This window comes from Megalops cyprinoides, chromosome 12 (genome assembly GCF_013368585.1).
Source record: "Megalops cyprinoides isolate fMegCyp1 chromosome 12, fMegCyp1.pri, whole genome shotgun sequence".
In the NCBI taxonomy this organism is placed as follows: Eukaryota; Metazoa; Chordata; class Actinopteri; order Elopiformes; family Megalopidae; genus Megalops; species Megalops cyprinoides.
This window is the reverse complement of record NC_050594.1, coordinates 36,972,145-36,996,430: the sequence shown is the minus strand read 5'-3', so window position 1 is coordinate 36,996,430 and position 24,286 is coordinate 36,972,145. Positions and strand designations below refer to the sequence as shown.

Here is a 24,286-nt window from a genome sequence, read left to right as displayed (position 1 = left end):
TCTCCCAGCTAGGCTAAGTTTGTTTCACAAACTGATTCACAGATACCATCTGTGTAACTTTGTTGTCTTAGTTTTTTAACAAAACGTTAGCAAGCTAGCAACAGCCAAACTAGCTAGGTACCTACTGTAGCTTGGTGCATACTGTAGCATTAAGCTAATTGCAAAGTGCAAAAAATTTCCATCAATCTTAGTAACATTAGCTATCTTGCTCAGTTAGTCCACACAGCAAATCTTTTATCTACATTTACGTAAAATGAGGAAATAGACCGTTGTTGGATATTTAGCTAAGTATCTCTAAAGCAAAGCTATAGTGCCCAAGAAAAACTACAATAGCTAGCTACCATGACAAAACTAACAAGCTAACGTTTGCGTTTATCAAAATAGCATTAGTATCACTAACAAAATAAGAATAAACAACATACCTATACTTTGAGCACGTTGTTGTTTTTTCCCCCTTTTCTGGGCGCCTGAGTCGTAGTGTTTAGTTGAGTGTTGAGAGTGTTTCTCTCAAAACTGCGCATAATTAACGTAATTATTAATGTAGATAGCGGTGGCTAGTTCATGTGTAGCTAATCAGTAGCTTGCCTAGCCCCGAATCCGTCCCTCACTTGATTTAACGTTAAAACGAGAGAATGGCCAATTCGGTGCTTGGCAAGCCACAGCTATTTAGCATTCTATGTAGCTAACGTTACTTATTTATTTATTTATTTTTTTAGCTTTTAGTTTAAACCATCACAGCCACAGATTATAGTGCAGGCTATAAGGTTGTCAGCTAACGATCCTACCTAGTTAGTTAGCATGCTAATATCAACTAACACAGCCAACTTCTTGTCTTGCATTTTCATTAGTTAGATAGCCGTTTCATTCACAAGATAAGTAAAATGTTGGATTACACATTTAAACACTTATCACTCAACTACACCTGTGATATACAGTCATATTTCTAATATAGCTATATGCAAAAGCAAAACATTAAAGATCTCTTACCTCAACATTCACGCACCCCTCGAGTTTGCGAGTGTGCAGGTTACTCCACAGATGAGTGAGCGGGAATAGAAGAATTGGCGTGTTAGTAAATTTAAGCGCGTCCGTTTTTTTCATGTTAAATGTTATCATATTTAAAAAATATAGACTGTATTTTATGTCTTGCAGTAAAAAATCACTCAAGTTTGGCCGTTTAGATTTTGACATCACATGGACATAGTTAGTGAGAATCACCCAACCAGTATATGCCACATTCACACTTTTACTTTACTTACCTAGAGTAATCTAAGAGAATACATTACAAATGACATTTTTAGGGCAAGTATTCTGTAAACTGTAGTGGAATACATATTAAAAGTAACCCTCCCAACCCTGTTCATTATATAGGAATATGTAGTGTAATCTAATGTAATATACTGAGTAGCAATGCAAATAAGCAGGCAGCTGTGCAAGCCCCTTTCAAGATCCAGATGGCAACAGGAATAGGCACACAGGCATAAATGAAGACTAGAAAAGATGTTGTAAAATGCTAATTAAACAGGGATTATTCAAGAAAATATTTCATATTCCTTTAGTTCCAGTCTCTGCAGGGTCAAGAGTATACAACACACCAAGGGCCATGTACAGGACAAAGCACAGCATAGGCAAATCCAGCACTGGGATTCAGTCATGAGGTTACCACCACTGATGTGACCCCACCTAATCTATGGGCACATGCACTGAGATTGCACCTACAATACGCAGCATTTTTTGAGCAATTAATACTCTGCTAAAATAATCTCTACTAGAAATGCTCAGTTGTGTCTGACAAACAAAACATTTATACAGACAGTCACAAACCCCTAATATTATTAAATATAATTCTATATTACCATTGGATATTTTATGACGGGTAATTCATAACAGCCTATTTACACAGTGATAGTGGATTAGCATTTCTGCAGTGTTAATATTATGCATTAAGTCCATTTTGAGAAAAACAATTGTATCATCATTGAATTTATATCAAAACAAAACTGTAACGTCCTGTTAAAAACGGTGCGTGAGAAGTGGAGGGAGCAGAAGAGAACGTATTTTTATGCCTATAAATACTTTGAGATCACAGGAAGAATAAAGAAGAAATCTGATTTATGGCAGAGCAAGTTCAGCAAAACATGAAAAATACATTTGTACATGTGATAAATGTTTAAATATTTGTAGGGCATTATTTTCCGCGATGTCTTAGAATGTCAGCCAAGAAGGTGGTTCCGCCCTCCCTCAACAAATTCTGAGTGGAGCTGAGTCACAGTAATAATTTACCAAGCGCTGATTGCACAATCCTAATTATTTCGAGATGCATGAGTAAGAAGTGGGAGACCGCACGAGCAACCAAGAGAAAATCCAACTGTGCCGCAACACGTCTGGGCTCGCAGTCACAGCGCACGGCGTCAAATCGAAAGAATTTTGTAAGAGAGGAGTGAAACACAATGAATACGGAAGATAACTCACACAGAGTTAACCGCGTTGACGATATGTTGCAGTCAATCGGATCTGCGAAGGGAGTTCCCAAAGAGCAGCCAGACAGAAACCAGTTGGTCTCAGGGACCACCGCAAGCGCGTTCCACAGCAGCACGGAGACTGAAAGCGGGATCCGCGTTTTCAGCGATACCAAGGCTGAGGCTGGAATAGGCGCAGAATTTGATGGTTATAAAGTTAGCGGAGTGAGCGTGTTGCAGCTGAAGTCGTTGTTTGAGTCCCATAAAAGTGACGGTACCCGCCGATATCCCTGTCAAAACACACAAGGCAAGCAGATGCCCAAAGAAAGGCGGAGGTCAAGGGAGGTCGGGCAATCTGGATCGCTGAAAGACAGGAGGGCGAGCCGCAGATCTACCGAGAGTTGTAATGGGATCGCACCGATGACAGAGCAAGTCGTCTACGCTGGTGGGAAACCTAAAGTGAACTCGACCGAGGAGCGGAATGATAAAAGAGTGCAGAGGGTTCCACAGGTGACGATAACTCCCGAATGTGGTGGTTGTCCCCGGGAGATCCAAGAGGACGACTGGAACGATATAAATGGTCCCCTCCGTCGAAGACTATCGAACTCTTCAGTATCTTCGACCGGTTCCTCTACTTTGCTTGAGGAGTCCGAAGACGACATTCTTAGCGACAACGAGACCAAGAGCAAAGGAATCATTACTTTAGAGCAAGCCGAGGACACAGGCACAGTAAGTTCTATATTTTGACTGGTCATTATAGTGAACCATCAGCCATCTCTTCTGTTTAAAGCAGAATCTTCTGTAAAGCCTACATTTCCCCCCATGTTATAAGTGTAGTGAGTAGGCGACGAGACTTCTGTAATTCTTGAAATATACTGTGACATAATCGACATTAGGAGGAGTCATAAAATAATTGTTTAGAGATGCAAGATTATGTTATTAATACTAAAGTTAAAAAGTAGGGTACATGAGAATGATTAGCAACCTAAAGAACAAATAAAATGTTTCATACAAAAATATGCATCCTCTAACCTTGTAGTGGGTAATTTTCTCTTTTATTTTGTTTATTGGAAACTCTGCTGGTAGGTGCCTCTTATGGCGTGATCTCACGACGTCACAAATTGGAGAAATTCGCTGTCCTTCCTATTCGCGATTGAGTCGATAACGTTTCATAGGTAAACAATCCATGCAGTTGGTCCTCTTAAGTAATCTGAGAGTAGACAGCAGGCAGTATGCCGTCAGCATTGTGGATTCAAATATTTGCAGCTGCTGTTTGCTTTGCTTCAGCTTTGCCATACATTTTTACAAAGAATAATTAGGCCTACGTAAGGCTGTCCACAAGTTTGTAAATCCTCAATATGCATGCAAATATAAAACACGCCAAAATGCTCTTCTCACGTGCACGGTAATTAATGTGTCTCATGAAAACAAGGAACATAATGTTTATATTTGTATAATTTATATCTGACATTAATAATTTACTGTTTTTGTTCGAATTAATATCTAGAATTTGCTTCTAGATATGTGGTAATCAAGGGTTAGAACTGTGTTTAAAATATTTTTGCAACATCAGGAATTTAAAGTGCTCTCTTGTGTTGTGTAGAATTCATTCTTGAAAACAATGCTCTTGTGGTTTCAAAACAACTCTATTTTGGCTAGGTTGGAGTTTCTACTTTAACCTGAATTGATCATATGAACTTTTCAAACAATTGGATGCTACGTACTTAACACCCAAATGGCATGTACACTTTTGATTGTATAGTATGCAGGAACCTTTTCAAACATGGTTCATTATTATGTGCTGAGACATCATTAGATTACCATTACATAATATATTTCAGATATTATGTTCAGTCCAGTGTCACTTAATGGACATGTAAGGAAATGAACCTGTTATATCTCCTGCTGATCCAATTGGCACAAAAATTTGTGCACAGCAAAATCAAACCAGTGCTGCAAATCAGAGGTGATCACAAGCCAGTTCTTCATGTTTCACTACCAGTTCTATGCAAAGCAAGGAACATCCACCAACCAGGAGTGGCTCCCACCCTAAGCTAGAAAATTAAGACCAGGAAATTAGCAAGGAAACCATACCATTCCAAATGTAAAAGAGAAAAAACAGAGGCTTATCAGACAATAAACTCTCGATTCTATGGGTTCTTTGGCAATTAGCAATAAAAGGCTTGGTCTGGAATTGTGTTGATGGGCAACAGAGGCCTTTTCAGAGTTGGCACATCTGTCTATGACCCATCCTCATAGCTGCGTAGCCACCCACTGGATTCCAGTCAAGCAGCAGGCCAGTCATTTTTTCAGATAATGCTGTCAAGTATAGACATGAAACTGGAATGTGAAGCTGTCGACACCAGTGACAAATCAGTTTGTGACTGTATGCTCATTTACTTCCTGTTCACTGCCCTTTCTGAGACAGCTCAGGAAACAGGCAGAGGGTGAATAAAGTGAATCAACCAACTGACGACTGCAAAACTGGCTGGAGTCATAGCTGTTTAGGCGGTGTCATGGTTATAAAGCATTTTGACATTGACATGATGTTATTCATCACTTTACCACCGATACACCTGACAGTGCTGACAGGTTTTTACACTGCACACATTCTGCAGCTGTATTTATTCAGAGGGAGTTTTACTGGTGGTAAAACACTGTGCAATCAGCTGTGTCCCACTTGGGGTAACAGCACTCCAGCACCTCCATGTACAGCTCTAAATCTCATAAATATAATTGCATTTAGAGTCTGTTCTGTGTCAGAATAATAACTTTGCAGCAAGGCTCCAAGGGATTTTATGAAATAAATAGGGATGTAACGATATATCTAAATTTGCGATATCACGATAAAAAGTCTCGATATCGTTGTGGGACTGTGACGAAATCTACCAGGATATTACATGGCTATTTCGCTAGTATAGCTGCCTTCTACTATCTCTCTTGTCTAAAATTGTGTTGTTTTTGTTTCGCAATTGTAGCAGGGGCGGTTTGTTCCTTAGAGCAGTAGGGCAACGCACCACCAAAGGGAGAAAGGGAGGGAATTCTTCTATCACATTCTACCACAGTGTTACTAGCTGTGACTGTTCTAGCCAGTTTGTCCAGCCTCTGAATATCATAGTCCAATCAGCGTCAAGTCGTGTTCCGTGGAGTACCGCCCCTTTCATGCGATTTCAATCTGGTTGAAAATTGCCCAGATCGCTCTGATAGACTCTTATGTTAAGGCAGTTTTTTTCAAACTGCAGGCATTGCAATGCTGTATGGGTTCTGGGTGGGTTTGCACTAACGAGCTTTTGTCATACATAACCTGGTGTAGGAATCATCGGGGCAGCCAGCGATCTTGTCACATTCAAGGTCAACATGGCTAATGTTACCTCAACTCAGAGCAACTCGATCATGTCTAGGGGTGGGAATCACAGAGTAACTCAAGATTCGATACTGTCACGATATGTTGCCCACGCTAATAATGGTATCACGATACAGTGATTCTGCAATACTTGGTACATTGCAAGACAATCATCCATCACGATATCTGTGTTACAGAAGAAGAAAAAATACCCCTAAAAAGGCAAAAAGCAGGAATTATGTATTTATTCACTGCATTATGGTGTCAGCAGTAGCGGAGCGAGTGAGGGGGCAGAGGGTGCGGCTGCCCCAGGCCCACGGTTCTGCCCAGTAACAAAGGAGTCCACTTTGGGCCCAATCTGCCTGACTGAACATGCAGTTTTGTTGTTTAGTTTAATATTTTGAATAAAGTTTGTTTGTATGTCTTGATTGCCGCAAAAAATAAAAAGTCAGATTGACGGTGTAATGGTTTCGACCGACCGCGATATTTATTTTGAATGAGCAGAGACACAATTAAGTCACAGAAAACTTTATTCGCTGTCCAGTATCCTTTATGACAAGAGATGCCTGAGAGAAATTTGGTGATCACTGATCGCTGTTTTTGGAACATTAAGCCACGTTAATCTGTTTCACGTTAAGCGTTTTACAATGTCCGCAAAAGCTTGGTCGTACTTCAAGGCGGGATTTATTGGCAAAATTGAAGTGACGAGGACACATGGATATTCTGGTTGTATGTGGACAGGTTTGTACAAATATTTTTATTTTAATACAAATTTTATTTGGAAAGCTGTAAGCTACACGTTCAGGTGCCTGGATTCCAGTTGTTTCTGCAAATTGCAGCGATCCATTTGTTTCTCTTTTCTTTAGCTTTCGGCAGTCTGTAAAAAGATAGCTCAGAATTCTTGTTGAATCTATTTGTACAGTCAATCGCACAACAGCTCTTTCCCATTGAGATGTGTTTTTTTTTGTGTGTTTTCGCGGCATTCAAGCTGAACGCTAACGCTGCCACTCAGTGGGTGTAACCCGCAGTGACCCCGCCAAGTGTGACGTCACATACATAACCTGTATTGGCTGTATAAGAGCCCACTACAGGTCCTCGCCATCTCTGCACTGAGCCATCAGCTCCGCCCCTGGGTGTCACTTTCACAGAATTTGACAATTAATTATCTAAACTTTGCAAATGAAACTCCGGAAGGCAAAGGAAAATACAGCCGTTGTGTTACATATTTTGCGACAATTAAAGTCATTCAATTCAAGTCATGAGTTCATTCTATATTTTACATTAGATGTTTTCTGTATGGCCTCCATGTGTTGAAATACAGTGGTTAGGCTACGTGACAAGCTAGATCATGTATTTCCCATTATCAGCTGGCTCGGTTATTTCTTGTAGGGACACGTTGATGACAAGACTAGAAAGACATAGAAATAAATGTCAATTCTGTGCCTATTTGCAGGTCACCACCAAATAACGTATTCTGATATCAGCGCAATGCTGGCTGTTTTATGTCAGAAAATGTCTTCAGTTGAAGTTGACAGTGAACCCCTACTATCTGTTTAACCCAATACTGTGCACTGTCAGTCCAGTTAGAAAAAGCCAGTGGAGCATTTCCATATCCACATCCTCTGTTTCTGAGCTGTGAAATATGCCCTGAATACCCTAGGAATCAAGTATTACATTTGATTTGAATTCTTATGTCATTTTATTGGTGTAGCCCAGAGCTTTTGAGAAAGTAGAATGTCAGCCATGGCGTGGTTACTGAAAAGTATGATTTGCATATGAGTTTATCTGGGATTGTTGCACTTTGCAGTTTACAGATTGTGTTTTCATTGTATCCAGGTGGAATGTTGTGATTTCCACTGAATTTGTATAGTGATGTAGGTTGAAAATTTCTTAATATGTTACAACATATATTGGATTCTGGAAGTATGACATATACAAGATCAAAGTTTCAAAGGTAGAAAGAAGAAATAGACAAATATGACAGCACAAGCCATTTCACACATTTTCCAAGCAAAAACTTCAGTTCAGGGATGAAGATCTGACACCCTATGTAAACCAGAAAAATTTGTGGTCCTGAAAAACTGGAATTCCTATTTGACTCAACACGCTGTAGTTTGGAATGTTATGTACGCTTAATAAAATACAGGCTTAAAGCACAGGTTTGGGATTTAATTCAACTGTAAACTGGATTGGCCTAGAAATTCAGTTATGTTAGTCATGATGAAACTTAGCATTAATGTTGGATAAGTAATGTTAAATTGTAGCACTGCCTGGAGTTTGAATTGGATTACATGAGAGACACACACACAGAGAAAAACAGTAGGGAGTAAGAGTATTGATAGAATGTTGTGATTTGACTTTAAGTTTTATTGTTTATGTGTAATGTGTTACACACTGGAATGTTGTTTAGTTTTTGCTTGTTGCACTGCTTGTCTACCTTGACAAGCACGTCAAGTTCATGGTATTTTCAGCTCGGACTTGTGAACAAGAGGAAGTGGATACAGAACGAAAGAGAGGGAGATGAAGAGAAAGAGGAAAGGGAAGATACTGTGACTCTCTCAATGTGAATGTAGTGGGTGCGGACGACGTGGTTTGAGTGAAGAAGTGGAATACCATAGGAATTCCATTACAGACTGTTAGAGTCTGTGTGATGTTCTAGCCTTATTTACTGTAGTCACTTCCTCTGCAATCAGATGGATCACCTGCTCTGATTATGAAACACCAAACTGGTGTTCTCTTGAAGTGCTTCGATAGTTCTAACATGTAACACCTTTGATACAATTTGTATAGTTTGCCGTAGTCATCTCTGGTTCACTTTTCCAGGACTAAGGGTTAAATGTCAAAGAAAGACCTTCTGTAAGGATCATATTTGTGCATATGTAAAACAGGTGAACATCATTGTACAGCCACCAGACTGCTTTGTGAAAAATGCCTTCATTTAGGTAGTGCAATGTTGTTTTAGACTGGAAATTTTTCATTTACAAAGGGAGGCTTCAGCTTAGTGCACAATTGTAATTACACTGGTTTTCCATTTGTAGCATATATAGCATGGATCTTCATGCCACAAGCTGAAAGATCATAAAAGATCATATGTCAAATGGCAGGGTATGGTTCATATAGTGTTGGACTCTAATATGATCCACCTGCATGACTATCTTTTTTCACACTGCCAAAATATATAATTTGACCTGGACTTCTGTCCTGTCTTCCCCATTGTCTGCTATTTTCCAGTGAAACAGATCACAAATGCTGTGAACAGCAGCACCAGAAAAAGCTAGTCATCAGCTAACAGCTCCTTCTACCCTCACAGTACAAGTGTTTGTCACTTCTGAATAGTCCAGAACATTCTCACACTTCTGCTGATTTCCACTTCTGTTTTTTCAGTGTCTGTTCTACATTCTGATTCCTCTTTGTGTCGCTGAGGGAGATGGAGGTGGTGAAGAGGGAGGGGGTGGGGGCACTGATGATTACATTTAATTGGACACTGAACACCTACCGCTGACACGGCCTGTGTTTTCTGCGTGTCCTGACACCCACAGACTCCCACACTCCTCCATCACATGCTTGGGTCACCTTGGAAATCTCAGACCTAAAAAGCAAAAACAACTTGAGAGAAATGAGAGAAGTATTTAGATGCAGTTGATGGGTTATTTTTCCTGTCAGACCTCCATCATAGGTCTCAGACAAAACAGCACACAATCAGAGGATGGACAACTGGTGAAATGCAGCCTAGGCTTTGAAAAAAAAATAGATTCTTATGGGAGAAATTGTCTATTATGAGAGGCATTATTTGTCTTGAAAATTAAATGAAATATTATAGTTTTAAATGCTGCTGATGTTCCACCTGCTATGACAATGATGCTACAAAGAATTTATAAATGTGCAGGGAAATTTTATTTTCATTATTTTCAAATGTAGGCACCAATTAATTACTCAATTGTATTAAAATAGACAAATGAAGTTTAGTACAGCAAACATTAAATTCTTGATTTTCTCAATGGGGTTCATTCACATCAAAAAAGGATGTTTTTTTTTCAGATTAAGCTGTTTACAAAAAATATGTATCTGTTTTCATACTTTTGCAAGATACGAATGTATGAGAAGTTGGTGAGGATATGCTTCTTGAAAGTTTCTTGAAATACTTTGAAAAGCATACATTAATACGTAAGTGGCATAAAAAAGTGAATTCTTGGAACAAATTGGTATTTTCACATTACTAAAGCTTGGGTGGCATTGTAGCATAGTGGTTAAGGAGCAGTGCTCATGATCAAAAGGTTGCTGGTTTGATTCCCTGCTGGGGCACTGCTGGTGTACCCTTGGGAAATGGACTTAACCCACAATTACCTTAGTAAATATCCAGCTGTGTAAGTGGGTAACATTGTAAAAAACTGTAAGTCACTCTGGATAAGTGTGTCTGCTAAATGCCAATAATGTAATGTAAATGTAATATACTCTAGTAGATCACATGTTACATTTTGAAAGCTCTGGGCTGAACTTGGACCAGTGTGGTTACCGTTTCTGACCTTAGCAGCTCTGCTTCACTGTGTGATGCTTAGGTAACATGCTTCTGCTGTTACCTAACAGGTCATCTGCTGATTCTGGGGTAATCACATTTATACTGCCTTGTTTGAGGGAAGAAAACAAGTATACCTACAAGTGGAAACAAGAATGTAATGAGCACCCTAATGTTTACTATCAAGACACAACACTGTATTGGCTTATAAGGAGCTCTAGAAGTAAAATGTATATGCGTAGTCTAAAAGCTAAAATCTAATGTGATGCATGTACATTATGTATTTGATACATATGAGCAGCAAACATGTATCTGATTTTTCTCATTTATTTTCACAAAAGTTAAAGATTTTGTCAACTGTCATTTTGAAGTGAGAGAATACATTTAAAATGCTTTTAACTATTCTCATCGGGCAGCAGCACACCCTACAAATAAAGTGAAAATTGCTCTGTGCTGCATGTGATTGTAAGAGCAAGGCCTATCTCACAATACTGAACAAACATGACTTTTACAGAGTCTAACAATCTACCAGACAGGAAGACAATTGATTCAACTTCCGAAAGGAACAAAATAAAAAAAAAAACCAAGTCAGGTCAGAGCTTGACTGAGATAGTAATCTGCCCTGTCGACTTGTAAGGTTTAATAGTCTGCTTTCAGCACAAATGATTTCCTCTGTTTTTTTTTAACAGTGAGCTTCTTAGATTGCTAAAGGTTGACATGTTTATTGTGATCATCTCACTTCCTCTAATATAGTTCTATTTTAGGAATCCTGTGCACTCACCACGAGACAACAGAGCCTAAACGGAAAATTTACAACATTATTATCTTTAACTTTAACTTTCAACAAACAAATTTTGTTATTTATGCCAATAGGGGTTGTCCTGGCCATAGCTACTTCTGAACAGTTTATGCTGAATATTAATAGTGGGGCTGGAAACATAGTACAGGCTCTTGTTTTTGGATGTATGAATCATTAGAAAAGGAGGTGTCAATATAGCAAGTGGCTTGACATTTTCTACAGCACAAGTGATTGAAACAGAAGATCCTGCTGATTGAGGGCCTTTGTGGTGCTGAATATTATAAACAGCAAACCATCTGGATCAGAAAATAGATGCTTAGGAGACTGATAAGGGAAAGTCAGAATGGCAGAGTACAGTAAGTAATGCAGTGCTTATTATTGGCATTGGCATTTAGCTTATGGATATGAATTACAGCTCCAATCATATTGTTCAGTGTTCACCTCTAATTTGATTTACATTACACAATATGTTTATTGTGCTTCCATGTAGGGAAGCTGTACCTCCAACATCCATATGCAGTACATTGTTTCTAGAGTCACTAAATTTCACTTAGTCTGAGAAAAGAGCTTTTAAAAACAGAAGATGCCACAAGAAGCTTCAACCCGACTCTTTAACTCACATACTTTAACTCATTTATAAGCTGCTTTAAAATGAATGCCTTTTCTAAACATAAATATCAAACGCAGCACATTGCAAACTGAGTGTGTTATAAGGGCTGTGGTCAGCCAAGGGAAAAACAATCAAAGTATGGATCAAAGTCCAACTCCTTGTTGACAGAGTGATCTGCTCCATATCAGTCGCTGCATCTTATGCCTGTCAGAGGTGCTAGAGACCCTCCCCATCTCTGAACAGGCCAAGCCGTGTCTATACAAGGCCATATGCTGGCAGTTTCCTTTCAGGACTCTGAGGCTGTGGATGCGAATGCTCCCTCAAGGTTCCACCCTGCCTTGTTAACACTGGGAAGTTAAGATACCAGCTCAGTCCTGAGTGCTCACACACGCCGTGCTAGGTGAACCCTTTGCTGATCTTTTTAATCATGTGGCATTAGTGGGAGACTGAAACAGCACCCAATACTTCAGTGAAATACGCATGCCCTGCTTTTGGTGCTCCCACAGTTCAGGCCGAAGCCTAAGCCCTGCCCTTAGGGTGGCAGTGGGCTACACATGAAGGCCACAATACTTTGTGTTTGTTACACCCACACCTCTCACCGCCCATTTGTAAAACTAGCCTTCATCTTTGTATGCCTTTCAGGTCATACAAAAACATACAGAGCTTTTTCTCCTTAAAGCACAACTGTTCTCTCCTTCTTTGATAGAGCATTAATTTCTTCCCTTGACCAACTCTACCCTCTCATTGGCAGTGGCTCCCTGTGGTCACACCAGCTTGTAGATTGGACAACAGCTTGAGAACCAATACTGGATGTACAGTGGAAACCCATACAATTATGTTAGACTTTTTTATTGAGATCAACCATTTTGAAGCTAACTGAGCTCTGTATGTTAAGTATACAATGATGGGTGGGGTCAGACTCATCTGGTCTGGTAGGGTTCAAGCAAAGCTGTGGCATCCTTGTATCATGAGAGTGCAGCAGAAACAGAAGTATCTAGCCACATGGAATGCTCTTAAGATAATAGTGAGGTAATCTACATTGGCACTACACTAAAATGTCCTACACTGAGACCAGGACCATGCAGTTGCCTTGGGTCTGAAGGTAGACTAAAGGAGCAGCAGAGGTATGTGCTTATAATAGATATAATAAATAGTTTGGAGATGCATGTTATTCACTGGCTATATTAACTACTGTCACAGATTGCTGCAAAAGAGCTGAAGAGAGAGTTGAAAGCCAGAGACTTTAATACAGTGCATTTTTTGGATGAAAGCACTTATTCACACAGTCTTCTTTCAAAGAGCGCTTGAGATGCCATGTTTGCAGTTCTGGCCCTATTCCTCCTCCACACAAAGGATCAGGCTTTTCAAGGTTACGCGTGTCATTATGGGGACAAACAGGAAAGTGAATTAAAAACAAGCTGTTTGGGTGGGTGAAAGTTAAAGTATGACCCTGAGACATGTGAGTATATGTGCATATGTATGTATGTACTAGGCCTGCACGATATGAGGAAAATCTGTGATGTGCGATAACATTGTTCAGTATTGCGATGACGATATGACTTGCGATAAATAAACAAATATTGAAGTGTGCGTATTAGCTATACAGTTGCTATGTCTTTCTGCTTTAATAGGTACACTGCTGAGAACATAGACCCCAAACATTGAATAGCCTATGCCCATTGAATAAAGAAATGAAAAAAATAATTTCGAACATGCTTTTATTGAACAATTTTATTGCACATGAATACCCAACCAATTAAACAGAACATTAATTTAAATAAGACATTATAACTGTAAGAAATTAAAGTTTAATTTCCCCTGCTCCCTTTAAAATATTTTCTTCTAAACCAGAGGTGCCCAAATTCTTTCCTATGAAGGGCCAAAAATTAATCTGGATGGAGGGCCGCAGGCCAAAAATAAATGTTGATGTGATGTGAAATTACATCACATTAAAATGTATTATATTTTATAGAAAATTAACATTCTAAATCTAAAATAAAATTTCAAAATAATAAAACTATTACTCTAACTATTACTATTACTCTAGTAATTAACATTACTCTTTAATCTGCTTAATAGTAATTTTATTAATTTGCAGAGATGATTGTCAAAAACATATCCACGTGCTTCACATCCACACATCCATGTGCTTCTTTTTGGGAGCGTAAACACATTTAATAGGAAAGACACCTTTCTGACAGAAAGTGCATGCAACTGAAGGTGCTTTAGAAAATGAAGTTGAAGACAGTTGTATTGTCCACCTTTGTAATCAAGAGTGGAAATTTGACTTCAATTTGAAAAACTGATAAACATCATAGTGACAACACTGAATAACAAATCAATATTATTGGATATTAAGTTTACGTTGAGCAACGTTTAAGTTACACATCATCACAATATGCCCCCATATGGTAGCTATGAGCCACAATATCAAAACGAAAATGAGCTTCTCATTCACAGGGTCACTATTTGGTAATTTCGTTTTATAGTAACGTTGGCTAACTAATAACACCAACAACAGATTATTGGTCGAAAATACAACAGAATCCGCTAACCTGGGCTGCCAGGTTTGGCATAATTATTTTCCCTAATTGGTAGCGATTTCGCACTGACTTGTGTGACTGAAATGGCAATAGTTTGGTTTCCTTACTGAGATCGCCTCAACTTAACAAAATAAAACATGCACTTTAGCCATCAGTTTCAACGCCCGTTCCTGCGCAGAATTAGCCACGGTTTGTTTCCACGGTTCGCAGTTTATTGTAAGTAAACACTTGGCAGAGTGGTGCTTTAGTGCTTTTTCCAAAGGGAACCTTGTCGGGAATCGGTTTTGATAGCGTGTAACACGATTTCAGCTTTTTATGTGACGTCACTTGAAATCAGACTGGCAACCTTGTCGAAAAGGCCGACTGTAGTTTATCACAAACACACGTTTCTTTAGTGCATTTTATTTCCTATTCACCCAGCGCTCGCTACGCCCCTGCCCCTTTCCGCTCATTGGTGGAACGTCAGTTTTAAGGGGCGTGTCACCTAACCCGGCAGGACGTGGCGGCGGGAGCGCATAGCTCATGGCGGGCCAAAACAATGGGAGCGAAATTGGGCGGCCCTGTGATAGGTCAAATGTGCGCATGCTGAGTGTGAATGCATGGCGCGTGTAAATAAAATGATTTTTCTTATTTATCACGCATGTTCATATCGCGATGACGATGAAAATGCGATTTATCGGTCAGAACTAGTATGTACGCTTGTCAATGTGTGTGTTTATCTTTGTGTGTGTGCTAGTCAGTGTATGTGTCTTTGTTGTGTGTGCTAGTCAGTGCATGTGTCTTTGTTGTATGTGTGTGTTTGTCAGTGCATGTCATGTGTGCATGGAGGCATGGGTTCCCTCATAGAAACTGTAACTGACATTTCTACCGCTTGCCATTTAAACTAGCTAGAATTAAAGACTAGACTTAGTGAGACTTCTACATTTGATTACACTTTACATGGTGAGAAGGTAAGCAGGTCTTGTTGTTGTTTAGTGTTTAAAAGATAACATAATAAAAAATATATATTTTTCCATATTGTAAATGCATGTGACCCTCAATATGACAATATAACACATATACAGAAGTGCAAAAATGCATATACATGTACTTGTGAATGCATGCATACACATACACATACACATACACACACATTATAAATGCTTTCTGTGCAGACTTGATATCCCACTAATTAGAATCAAGGGCGTGCATTTAGCTTCTGTTTGGGGAGCAGGAGTAGTATAGAGCAGGGCTTGTAAGATGAAAGTTGTTGGTTATATTCCCAAGTGGGACACTGCTGTTGCACCCTTGGGCAAGGTATTTACCCCGAGATTTCCAGCAGCATTACCATAACGTAAAAATGGTAAGCTATGTATGTCTGAATAAGAGCGTCAGCTAACCTGGACCTTGGATCTATCAGAGTTTGCATGCACCATCACCCATGAACATAACACATTTCAATAAATATTTACCAAACATAAAACCTGAGCACTGGGAAATTGATTGAAATGATAACCAGCATCAGTATTTTAGTGAACAGCTTGACTTGAATGTGTAATATGTAATGTTGAAATCTAAACCTATTTTCTCATTTCAGAGTGGAGTTCTGTTTATTTATATAACTCTGCCTCCTCTGTTGACACAGTAAAACCTGAACATCCTGTTTTCTTGTCATTCAATAACTTAAGCAGATCAATGAGGTGATCAGGCTCATTAAGAATATTGTATAGTAGGGTTACCAGATTTAGTTGGTCACCAAGAAAGAAGAGAGAATTTTTAGTTTTGTGGAATGGACCAGTTACAATATTTATGTTTGTCAATGTGCCATGATATTAAAATCATGGATGAAAATTCCATTTCCCCATGTATACATGAATATTGTTACCACTGTAGTGCAAATTGACCAATAGGAACAATGATCGTTGATTGTTTTGTAAAGTACTTTTGGCCATAGCACTGCTGAATACTAATGGTTAGAATGTGAGAAGCAAGTAAAACATCTACTGACATGATATTTTTGGGAGACATGTAAACTATATAGGAAAGTGTACATATTGATCTATTGAAAACATAAACTTTGTACTACACTATCAGGAAAATTATGCATGACATTTGGAAACTTGAGTTTTGGCATTGGCTTACAAAAAGGTTCTGCCATTGGGCTTGCTCTCCTGCTGCATAATTTATGCACTCAGAGCAGCAGAGCAAGAAACCAAGATTCCACTGCAGATGCTGATGCTACTCCCCTGTAGGGTCATAGCTCAGGACTTCCTCTCAATGCAAAGTACTGGGGGCACCAAACAAAGTACTGAAGTGTGACCACAGAGCAGATGATGAGCTGTTTTTTTTTTTTTAAATCCTCCTTGGAAACAGACACAGACTATGGAGGATTTAAGAATTACACAGAATATGGTAATTGCCCAAAAGTGGATTCTGTGTTATGTTATGAATTATAGGGCTAAAGTTAATTTTAACTGGACATGTCATTCATTCCCCTCAGATCTTAACTTTCTTGCATGTGCTTCTCTCAGCAGAACCGGCCCTGGTGGAAACTCAAGACCATTGTCCACTGGCCCTTCGTTGCTTCACAGCGTAAGCGGCTATCCTGGGTCCAGCTTGCTGGGCACAAAGGTGAGACTTCCTTCGCAACCAGTTCTAAGGCATCCAGTCTTGAGTACATCATTGCATCATTACATCATTACCTAGAGCAGAGCCTTCCTCCTAAAGGACAGGCTGTCCTGAGGAACCTGCAAATGAACACACAGGTTCTGCTTTGCATTAATACAGGGAGAAGATTATCCTGTGCAGAGGTTCTTAAACATGTAATGAATGTAAGCCATGTTTGGGCACATCCTCACTTTCACTTACTTAACTGAAGACATGTTTTGCGATTTGTAATAGAGAGGGTTGCTGCTGCCTCCTCTCCTCAGACTACAAAACCACAAAAATTTAGATCACTCTTTTCCGCATGGCATGTGCTGATTAGCGAGTAGGTGAAGACCCACACACCAGTTAGCCACCCACTCTCCTCTTCAGCATTTCCCAGCTCTGCCCCTTGGAGCACACTGTCTGTTAGCACACAGACATCAATTAAGAGCAGGATCTGTACAGATCCACTGATCTTTATAGACTCTGGATAGGCTGATCTTGGCCTCTGACAATTAGATTAATGTATTAATATATTAAGGTCAGTGGATCCACACAGTGTCTGCTCTAAGCTGATGCCTGGGAAAAATCAATAAATTTACTGCTCTCTCAGTTAATTATGGTAGAATGAACTGGTTATTGGAATGATACAGGTAAATATTTCTATTCACTTATATGAATTAATAGTATAGACAGTTATTTATTAAGAGTAATTACTGATTCAGTTGTGCCTACAACAATTTACTGAGTAATTAATTTAGCTGGGTGCAGGTGCCTTTAGTGTGTTCAAGGGACAGATATTAACCAAAACTTTTTAAGTTACAGCTGTACTGTATCTCTATTTTAGGGACAAAATCACCTCCATCAGCATGTTTATAGAATTAATGGCAGATATACAAGTGTCAGTTAAACACCAGTATACACTAATAGCTCAATCAAACCTAAACATCTTAATGCTAAGTTTAGAAACACAGAAAAACAAGTAAAAACCAGCATACAGGATGCCACTGGGAGGAGGGCTGGGAAACACTTCTCTACAGCTAGCGACCCAAAGGTAGCTCTCTACAGGTAGCATTCTGAAGCTTGCACTCTACAGCTAGCGCTCTAAAGCTAGTGCTCTACAGCTTGCGTTCTACAGCTAGCTAGTTAGGTGTCTGAAGTGTGTCTGCTTTTGCCTATGTGACTGAAGGCAGCTTTAAGGCTGGTGATGAAGGCACCATTCTGAAGAAGTTCTCTGAGAACGAGAAGCTGTGTTTCGAGCGTTTGAGGGACGACATGCTGCAGCCCTTTGTGCCAGGGTACCATGGCGTTGTAGAGAGGGATGGGGAGCACTTCTTACAGCTGACGGACCTTCTGGGGGACTTCGATGGGCCCAGCGTCATGGACTGCAAGATGGGTGTGAGGTAGGCATTATGGGGGGGAGGGGCAAAAGTGGCATGGGAAGAACAAGATATAGGGACACTGCATAAAGACTGATTCTCCAAAGATGTAGGATCATCTAACCAAACCTTCTCAACCCTAATCATTTCGTGGATAGACTAATCCAAAGTCATTTGTTTACTCTTAAACCACAGCAAGCAAGAGAAACACTGAAACACAGAACAGTGAGAGGAGAAGGTCATGATGAGATGAATTTCACACATTGTTTTTGTGAGTTTTGTAAGTTCATGCCCTCAGTGAGCAGGGCAAAATCTCTGTTGTCTCCCTATCTGTGAAGTCCTTTTATTCAACAATGCAACCTGTAAAGAAGAAAGTGCAACACTTGACAGAAACAGAGGAAATTAGCCCCATACAGACATAAGGATGAGATAGAGAAGGCTGCTGTGAAAGGTGTGAGGGAGACCCTACTGTGAAAGACACAAAAACACTGCAGCCAAGGGAGCTCCTGTTATTTTATCTTCATCTGACACCTGTCTTGCCATCAGGGCTATGATTACTTCCTGCCCCAGAGGGCTGGGTGACTCAATACCAGAGGGAAGGGCTTTATTTTGCTGACAACTGAGCCACATGTTTCCTGTATAGAGAACATACACACACATACACATACATATACAACTTTTCTCTTTATACTAACATAAAAACTCCAAACATGCACACTAGCACACATAAACCCTGATGCACACACTAGCATGCAGACACATTCATATACACACATAGAAATATGGTATGTTTAGGCTTCTAGAAAAACTCCTTTCATACACAAGTATATACACACAGACCCTAATGCCAGTATCTGCATGTGTACACACATACACACTTCCACATACAGGTACACACAGGTGGCCCCACTTAGGCTTCCTCCTTTAATACATAGAAAACCTCCACTCAAAAACATACACTAATGCGCGCGCACACACGCACACACACACACACACACACACGCACATGCACACACTTTGGGTCCCCTACTGTGCTTCCTCCTTTAACACAGGAAGTCAGGCAATGTTCAGTGAAAACAGCTAAACTGAAAAACGCACACATGGCTGCTCGGCTGAGTTACAGAAAAGGGGTGTGGATAAACTACAGCCTAGAAGCTGTGAGATTAAAACTGGCCTGCACCTCCTGAACTCAGGTCTGCAATCCATTCCTCAGTCAAAGGCTTTCTTACTCATCTAGACCCAAAACAGCGGTATTACTAGCTTGAATCACCTGAATTGGGTCAAGTTTGCTCATACATGTTATCTCTTGTTCCCAACTGCCTTCCTGACCTCCTGAAGAGCTTACACCAATGCAGGCTGAGAGAACATTACTTGTATAGCTGTGTCCCCACCCTCAATCCCACCACACTGTCCCCTGCAGGACGTACCTGGAGGAGGAGCTGGTGCGCGCCAGAGAGAGGCCAAAGCTGCGAAAAGACATGTATGAGAAAATGCTGGAGGTGGACAGTGAAGCACCCACCCCAGAGGAGCACCGGCAGCAGGCAGTCACCAAGCCCCGCTACATGCAGTGGAGGGAGACCCTGAGCTCCACCCACACACTGGGATTCCGCATCGAGGGCGTCAAGGTGAGAGAGCTCAGCCAAAGGACTGGGGGCTGAGCAGTACATACTGAAACTTGTCCTCACAGAGCTTAGAGTGGCTACGAGCAGGAGGATATGGGGCTGTTTAAACAAGCCAAAGCTGTGGCTGCTGTGTGCGAAAGCTGCTGTATTTCTTCATGATGGCACTGATGTTGAATGGTGTGGGAGCCGGCTCAGTCCTCCAAAATGTGACTCTTTTCTCAGAGACCAGATGGGACGTGTAGCACAGACTTCAAGAAGACTCGTTTAAAGGAAGAGGTCATCCAGGTTTTCGAAGACTTTGTGGCAGGGAACACGAACATCACTGTAAGTACAGAGTGCAAAGCCAGATCCGCCCAATGAACCAACATATTGGGTGTCCGATCCTCAAATAAACTGGCCCACTGACTGGATCTGATACGTGTGTGGTCAGAGAAGACCTGCTTGCTGTGCTTGCTCTGTGCTGAATCAGCTTTAAACAGGTGTGCAGGCACATGGGCATATATCAGTAAAACATAGTCAAGATATACAAATAAAAGTCCCAGTGGTATTTTTTGGAGAAGTTGCGTTCAGGCTGTGCATTCCTCTGCTCAATATCCAGAATTCACAAAGTTACTGTAGCAAATAATATATGAGTTCTCTCTGTCTCCTGCAGAAGAAGTACCTCACTAAATTAGAGGAGATTCGCAGAGTCCTGGGAGCTTCAGAATTTTTCAAGAAACACGAGGTGAGGTGCAAAGCCCTGAGCCCTGAGCAGTGCCCAGACTAAGGGGCAGCTTGTAGCCTAGTTAGAGTGGAAAGTGTTAGGAGACAGTGGTCCAAACCACTGGAAATTAATGGAATTTTGCCTTCCCATTTCTGTTGTATTGTAATGCGAATAAACATTTCCCAGTGCTCCTTGTAGTTATGGAATGAAATTGACAGTGTCATATGCCAGCTTCGTTGCAATGAGGACAACAATAAGATTTTATAAATCATAACAAAAATTTCTTGTGGTCTTAAGAAAGAATGATTTCATTGTTAATGACACTAATACAGGCTTTGTTTCATCCAAGAACTCCTATTTCAGGAGAAATGAGAGGATGATGAGGACGAGCACAAACACTGAAATGTGGTGAATTTCATTCTCATCTTTTCATTCGGTGTCTTTAGTGGTCCCATCTTGTCTGATGGTCCTCCTCTTCACCTTTCCCAGGTTATTGGGAGTTCCCTCCTCTTCATCCATGACCACACTGAGAGGGCAGAGGTATGGCTCATTGACTTTGGCAAAACAACTGCCCTCCCTGAGGGCCAAATGCTGGATCACCAGGTGCCTTGGCAGGAGGGTAACCGTGAGGACGGCTACCTGTGGGGGTTGGACAACCTGCTCAAGCTACTGCGCTCTGTGGCCAAGGAGTGAATTTTGACTTGAATCCCTGGATGGACCTTGGTGTGGTCTCCTAAAAGGCACATCTTATTTCTTCAGCAGACTGTATAAGCAGGGGAATTCTAGGGCTGACACACACTTCATAGGGAAGAGGCCCTGAGGGCGAAGTGACGACCACCAGGGAAATGTTGGTTTGAGATTCATTCAACAATGGCATGACTATGGTCTTGACTGAGCTTATGCATTCATCTTCCTGAATAGATATCCAGTAATATGTGTATATACTGTGTCTATAACTACATGTTTATGCATGATGTTACTACCAACTAGAATTAAGCTCAGTTTAGAAATTCAAGAACTGGATTTTTACATCTTGGACATGGAGACTGTGTTCAGATTTATCAGGTCAGTTCCCAGGCAAAAGACACATTTGTTGTAGAGACAATTCGTACAGATATGAAATCTGGCTGTGTCACACTAATGTAGTCTTTTTTACCACCCTTCATGTGAATGTCCCCAGTGATTCCTGTTTGCCTGATGTGTCCTCCCACATACCCACTGGTGCTTACATAACCATGTGCCGAGCTTCACACAATATGAAAGAACTGGCAGCTTCACTTACCTCCCCCATTTAGAGGGAAAAAGTCTCTACACATTGGTAGCTTGTGTACAGATTCAGTGACCTTCAGTAAATACACTGAATGAACTCTGTATCTTTTAATTGTTGGTTCCAGTTGTGGTGCAGCTGCAGTTGTCTGTGTCTGATAGACAAGAAAGCACTCTGAAAGGCATGCACTCAAATCAGCATTGAACAGGCAGGGGCAGAGATGCAGGAACAAACAGGACAGGAGAGGACAGGCAGCATCCTGCTACTCAACAGGTTTGTAGCTGCGGTGACTACAAAGAAGTGTCAGTGCTCCCTTCTGGAAGACTGTGAAGCCAGGACAAAATGTCTTCTTATTGATAACTCCTGCTGTGAAAATCAGAAGTGTGAGAATGTTATGGCATCAGCAGCTGATCGGCAGCAGCCACCTATGAAAGTGTGGATGTGTGGCTTTGCTTCACTTCATCATGCAGACCCACAGAATCATGCGCATTGTATTTAAAGACACAGGATAATGTTTACAATGTTCAACACTAAATGCTTTTGCACACGTCAACACCAAGCAACATTTCCACAACCAAAAACATGCTGTTGATGTGTCATTTAGTACTCTGCTTTTGGCTGTTTAGACAGAGGTCAATCCATTTTGAAAGCATTTAACAGATGCACTCATAAATACTTTTTGTACATGACTATTTTGAAAAACATTTTTCATATTACAACAGGATTATATGGCCACAAATTCACCTGTTTGCATCTTCTGTGAAAATATTATTTTTTGAATTCTACTAAAAAATTGCAATATAATATAATGATGTTAAAATACATTTTAAAATAACAAAAACACTTATATAAGTTGCCCCAATATTTTAGACATTATTTTGAGATACTGTTTTTAAAACGCCACAGATATATACTAGTGTATTAGTCATACCACGGTACTAGAGAACACGAACACACACACACACACACAAATACACTGCACAATGTATCTCTTGCATACATTAGTGTGTATTAAAAATTAATTAAATGCATTGCCTTTATTTTTGATAATACATTTTAACACCGCACCACTGTGTTAATTAGCATGGGCTGCATATTTTGGTTCAAAACAGTAATTATCTTTACAACACACATATTAATTACCTTTATTTCGATTCCCATCTACACTATTCCTTACTACGGACGCAAGTTTTTTTTAGCCATCCAGTGATTCTGAATCAGGGCTGAAATGGCACCACACAGGCTGATCAGCCCATTGATTGATTTTACATGTTTCATTTCTCTTTCATTGTCTGCTGTAACATAACACACTGTGATTTGATCTTAGAAGGTCTATTATTTCTGAAAATCTCAGCCTATTTATAAAAATAAATTAAACAACCACACAAAGTTAAGAGTATGTTCTTTATTTTGGGTGCAAATAACAGTACAATTGTATTTAAAATTGCATAGAGCATTTCTCTTCTATACTGTATAGTACAGAACTTTCTACTTTGTGATAGAGTGAAGTTCAGAGGTAATGTCAGCCTTTAAGATCATTACCAAAACAGTTACAAAAAGATTAAAAAAGGAACTTTAGGAGGAAACGAGCATATAAACTCTAATATAGAATAAAATACCTTTGGATGGATCCAGAGAGTAGTGTACAAGCCGTCCACAGTAAAGGAAAATGAAAAAAAAACCACAAATTGTTCATTCTCTCACCACACAGAGAATCTGTCCTGACAGTAATGACACTTGGTGAATAGGACAAAGATCTGTATCTTAGGGCCCTGATCTGATTAGCTTTCCTACATAATACACAGAGTTTACAATTCTCTGTTCATGCTATGTTCACACATCTGTTGGTACAGAGGTTTGAAGTAGCGTTCAATGGTTTCCCAGGATAAAATGAGCACCCGTTATGAATCTTTTGTGGAAGTGCTGTCATTTAAGCTCTAATCATGTCATAGCAGAAATGTGTAAAGTAAGTATATAGCTATTCCTTAGTTACGGGAAGAATCAAAGGCCCCTGTTTGTCCTATTACACAGAAAAACAACAAGAACAGCACTGAACTTCCAACTGTGCTTATAAAACACCATCTCAGCTACAGCTTTTGACCTTGTTAATTTATGCTTGTGATACTATGTAGATGTTCACATGTTATATTTGTTAATATTTAGCAGGAGCAATGCAAGTGGCAAAGCCATTTCACATCAGTTACTGGAAACATTCGTAAATTAAGACTCCTACACTACAGTGGCCATCTATGATAGCTGCAACATAGACCCAAATTGTATCAACAGTAAAAAAAAAAAAAACAAAAAAAAAAAAAAAAATATATATATATATATATAAGCACTTAATACAACTTGTTATTATTCAATACACTAAAGATCCTACTAAGTGTACAATAGTGCCTTCTCTATGGAAGAAACTAAAC

The 24,286-nt window shown here is 40.0% G+C and overlaps 1 protein-coding gene across 2 annotated transcripts; it reads left to right on the top strand.

Moving 5' to 3' along the window:
- The first annotated feature begins 2,337 nt into the window (after nt 1–2,337).
- Nucleotides 2,338–23,241, top strand: itpka (inositol-trisphosphate 3-kinase A). 2 transcript variants are annotated; one of them, XM_036541484.1, is made up of 7 exons: nt 2,338–3,188; nt 16,781–16,877; nt 18,082–18,295; nt 19,692–19,896; nt 20,116–20,217; nt 20,546–20,617; nt 21,086–23,241. In XM_036541484.1, exons 1-7 carry the CDS (start codon nt 2,451–2,453, stop codon nt 21,287–21,289), a joined length of 1,632 nt encoding a protein of 543 aa, XP_036397377.1. In that variant the 5' UTR covers nt 2,338–2,450; the 3' UTR covers nt 21,290–23,241. The 2 variants fall into 2 exon arrangements, with proteins under 2 accessions (XP_036397377.1, XP_036397376.1); XM_036541483.1 differs by having other exon boundaries at nt 16,778–16,877.
- The last annotated feature ends 1,045 nt before the right edge of the window (nt 23,242–24,286 follow it).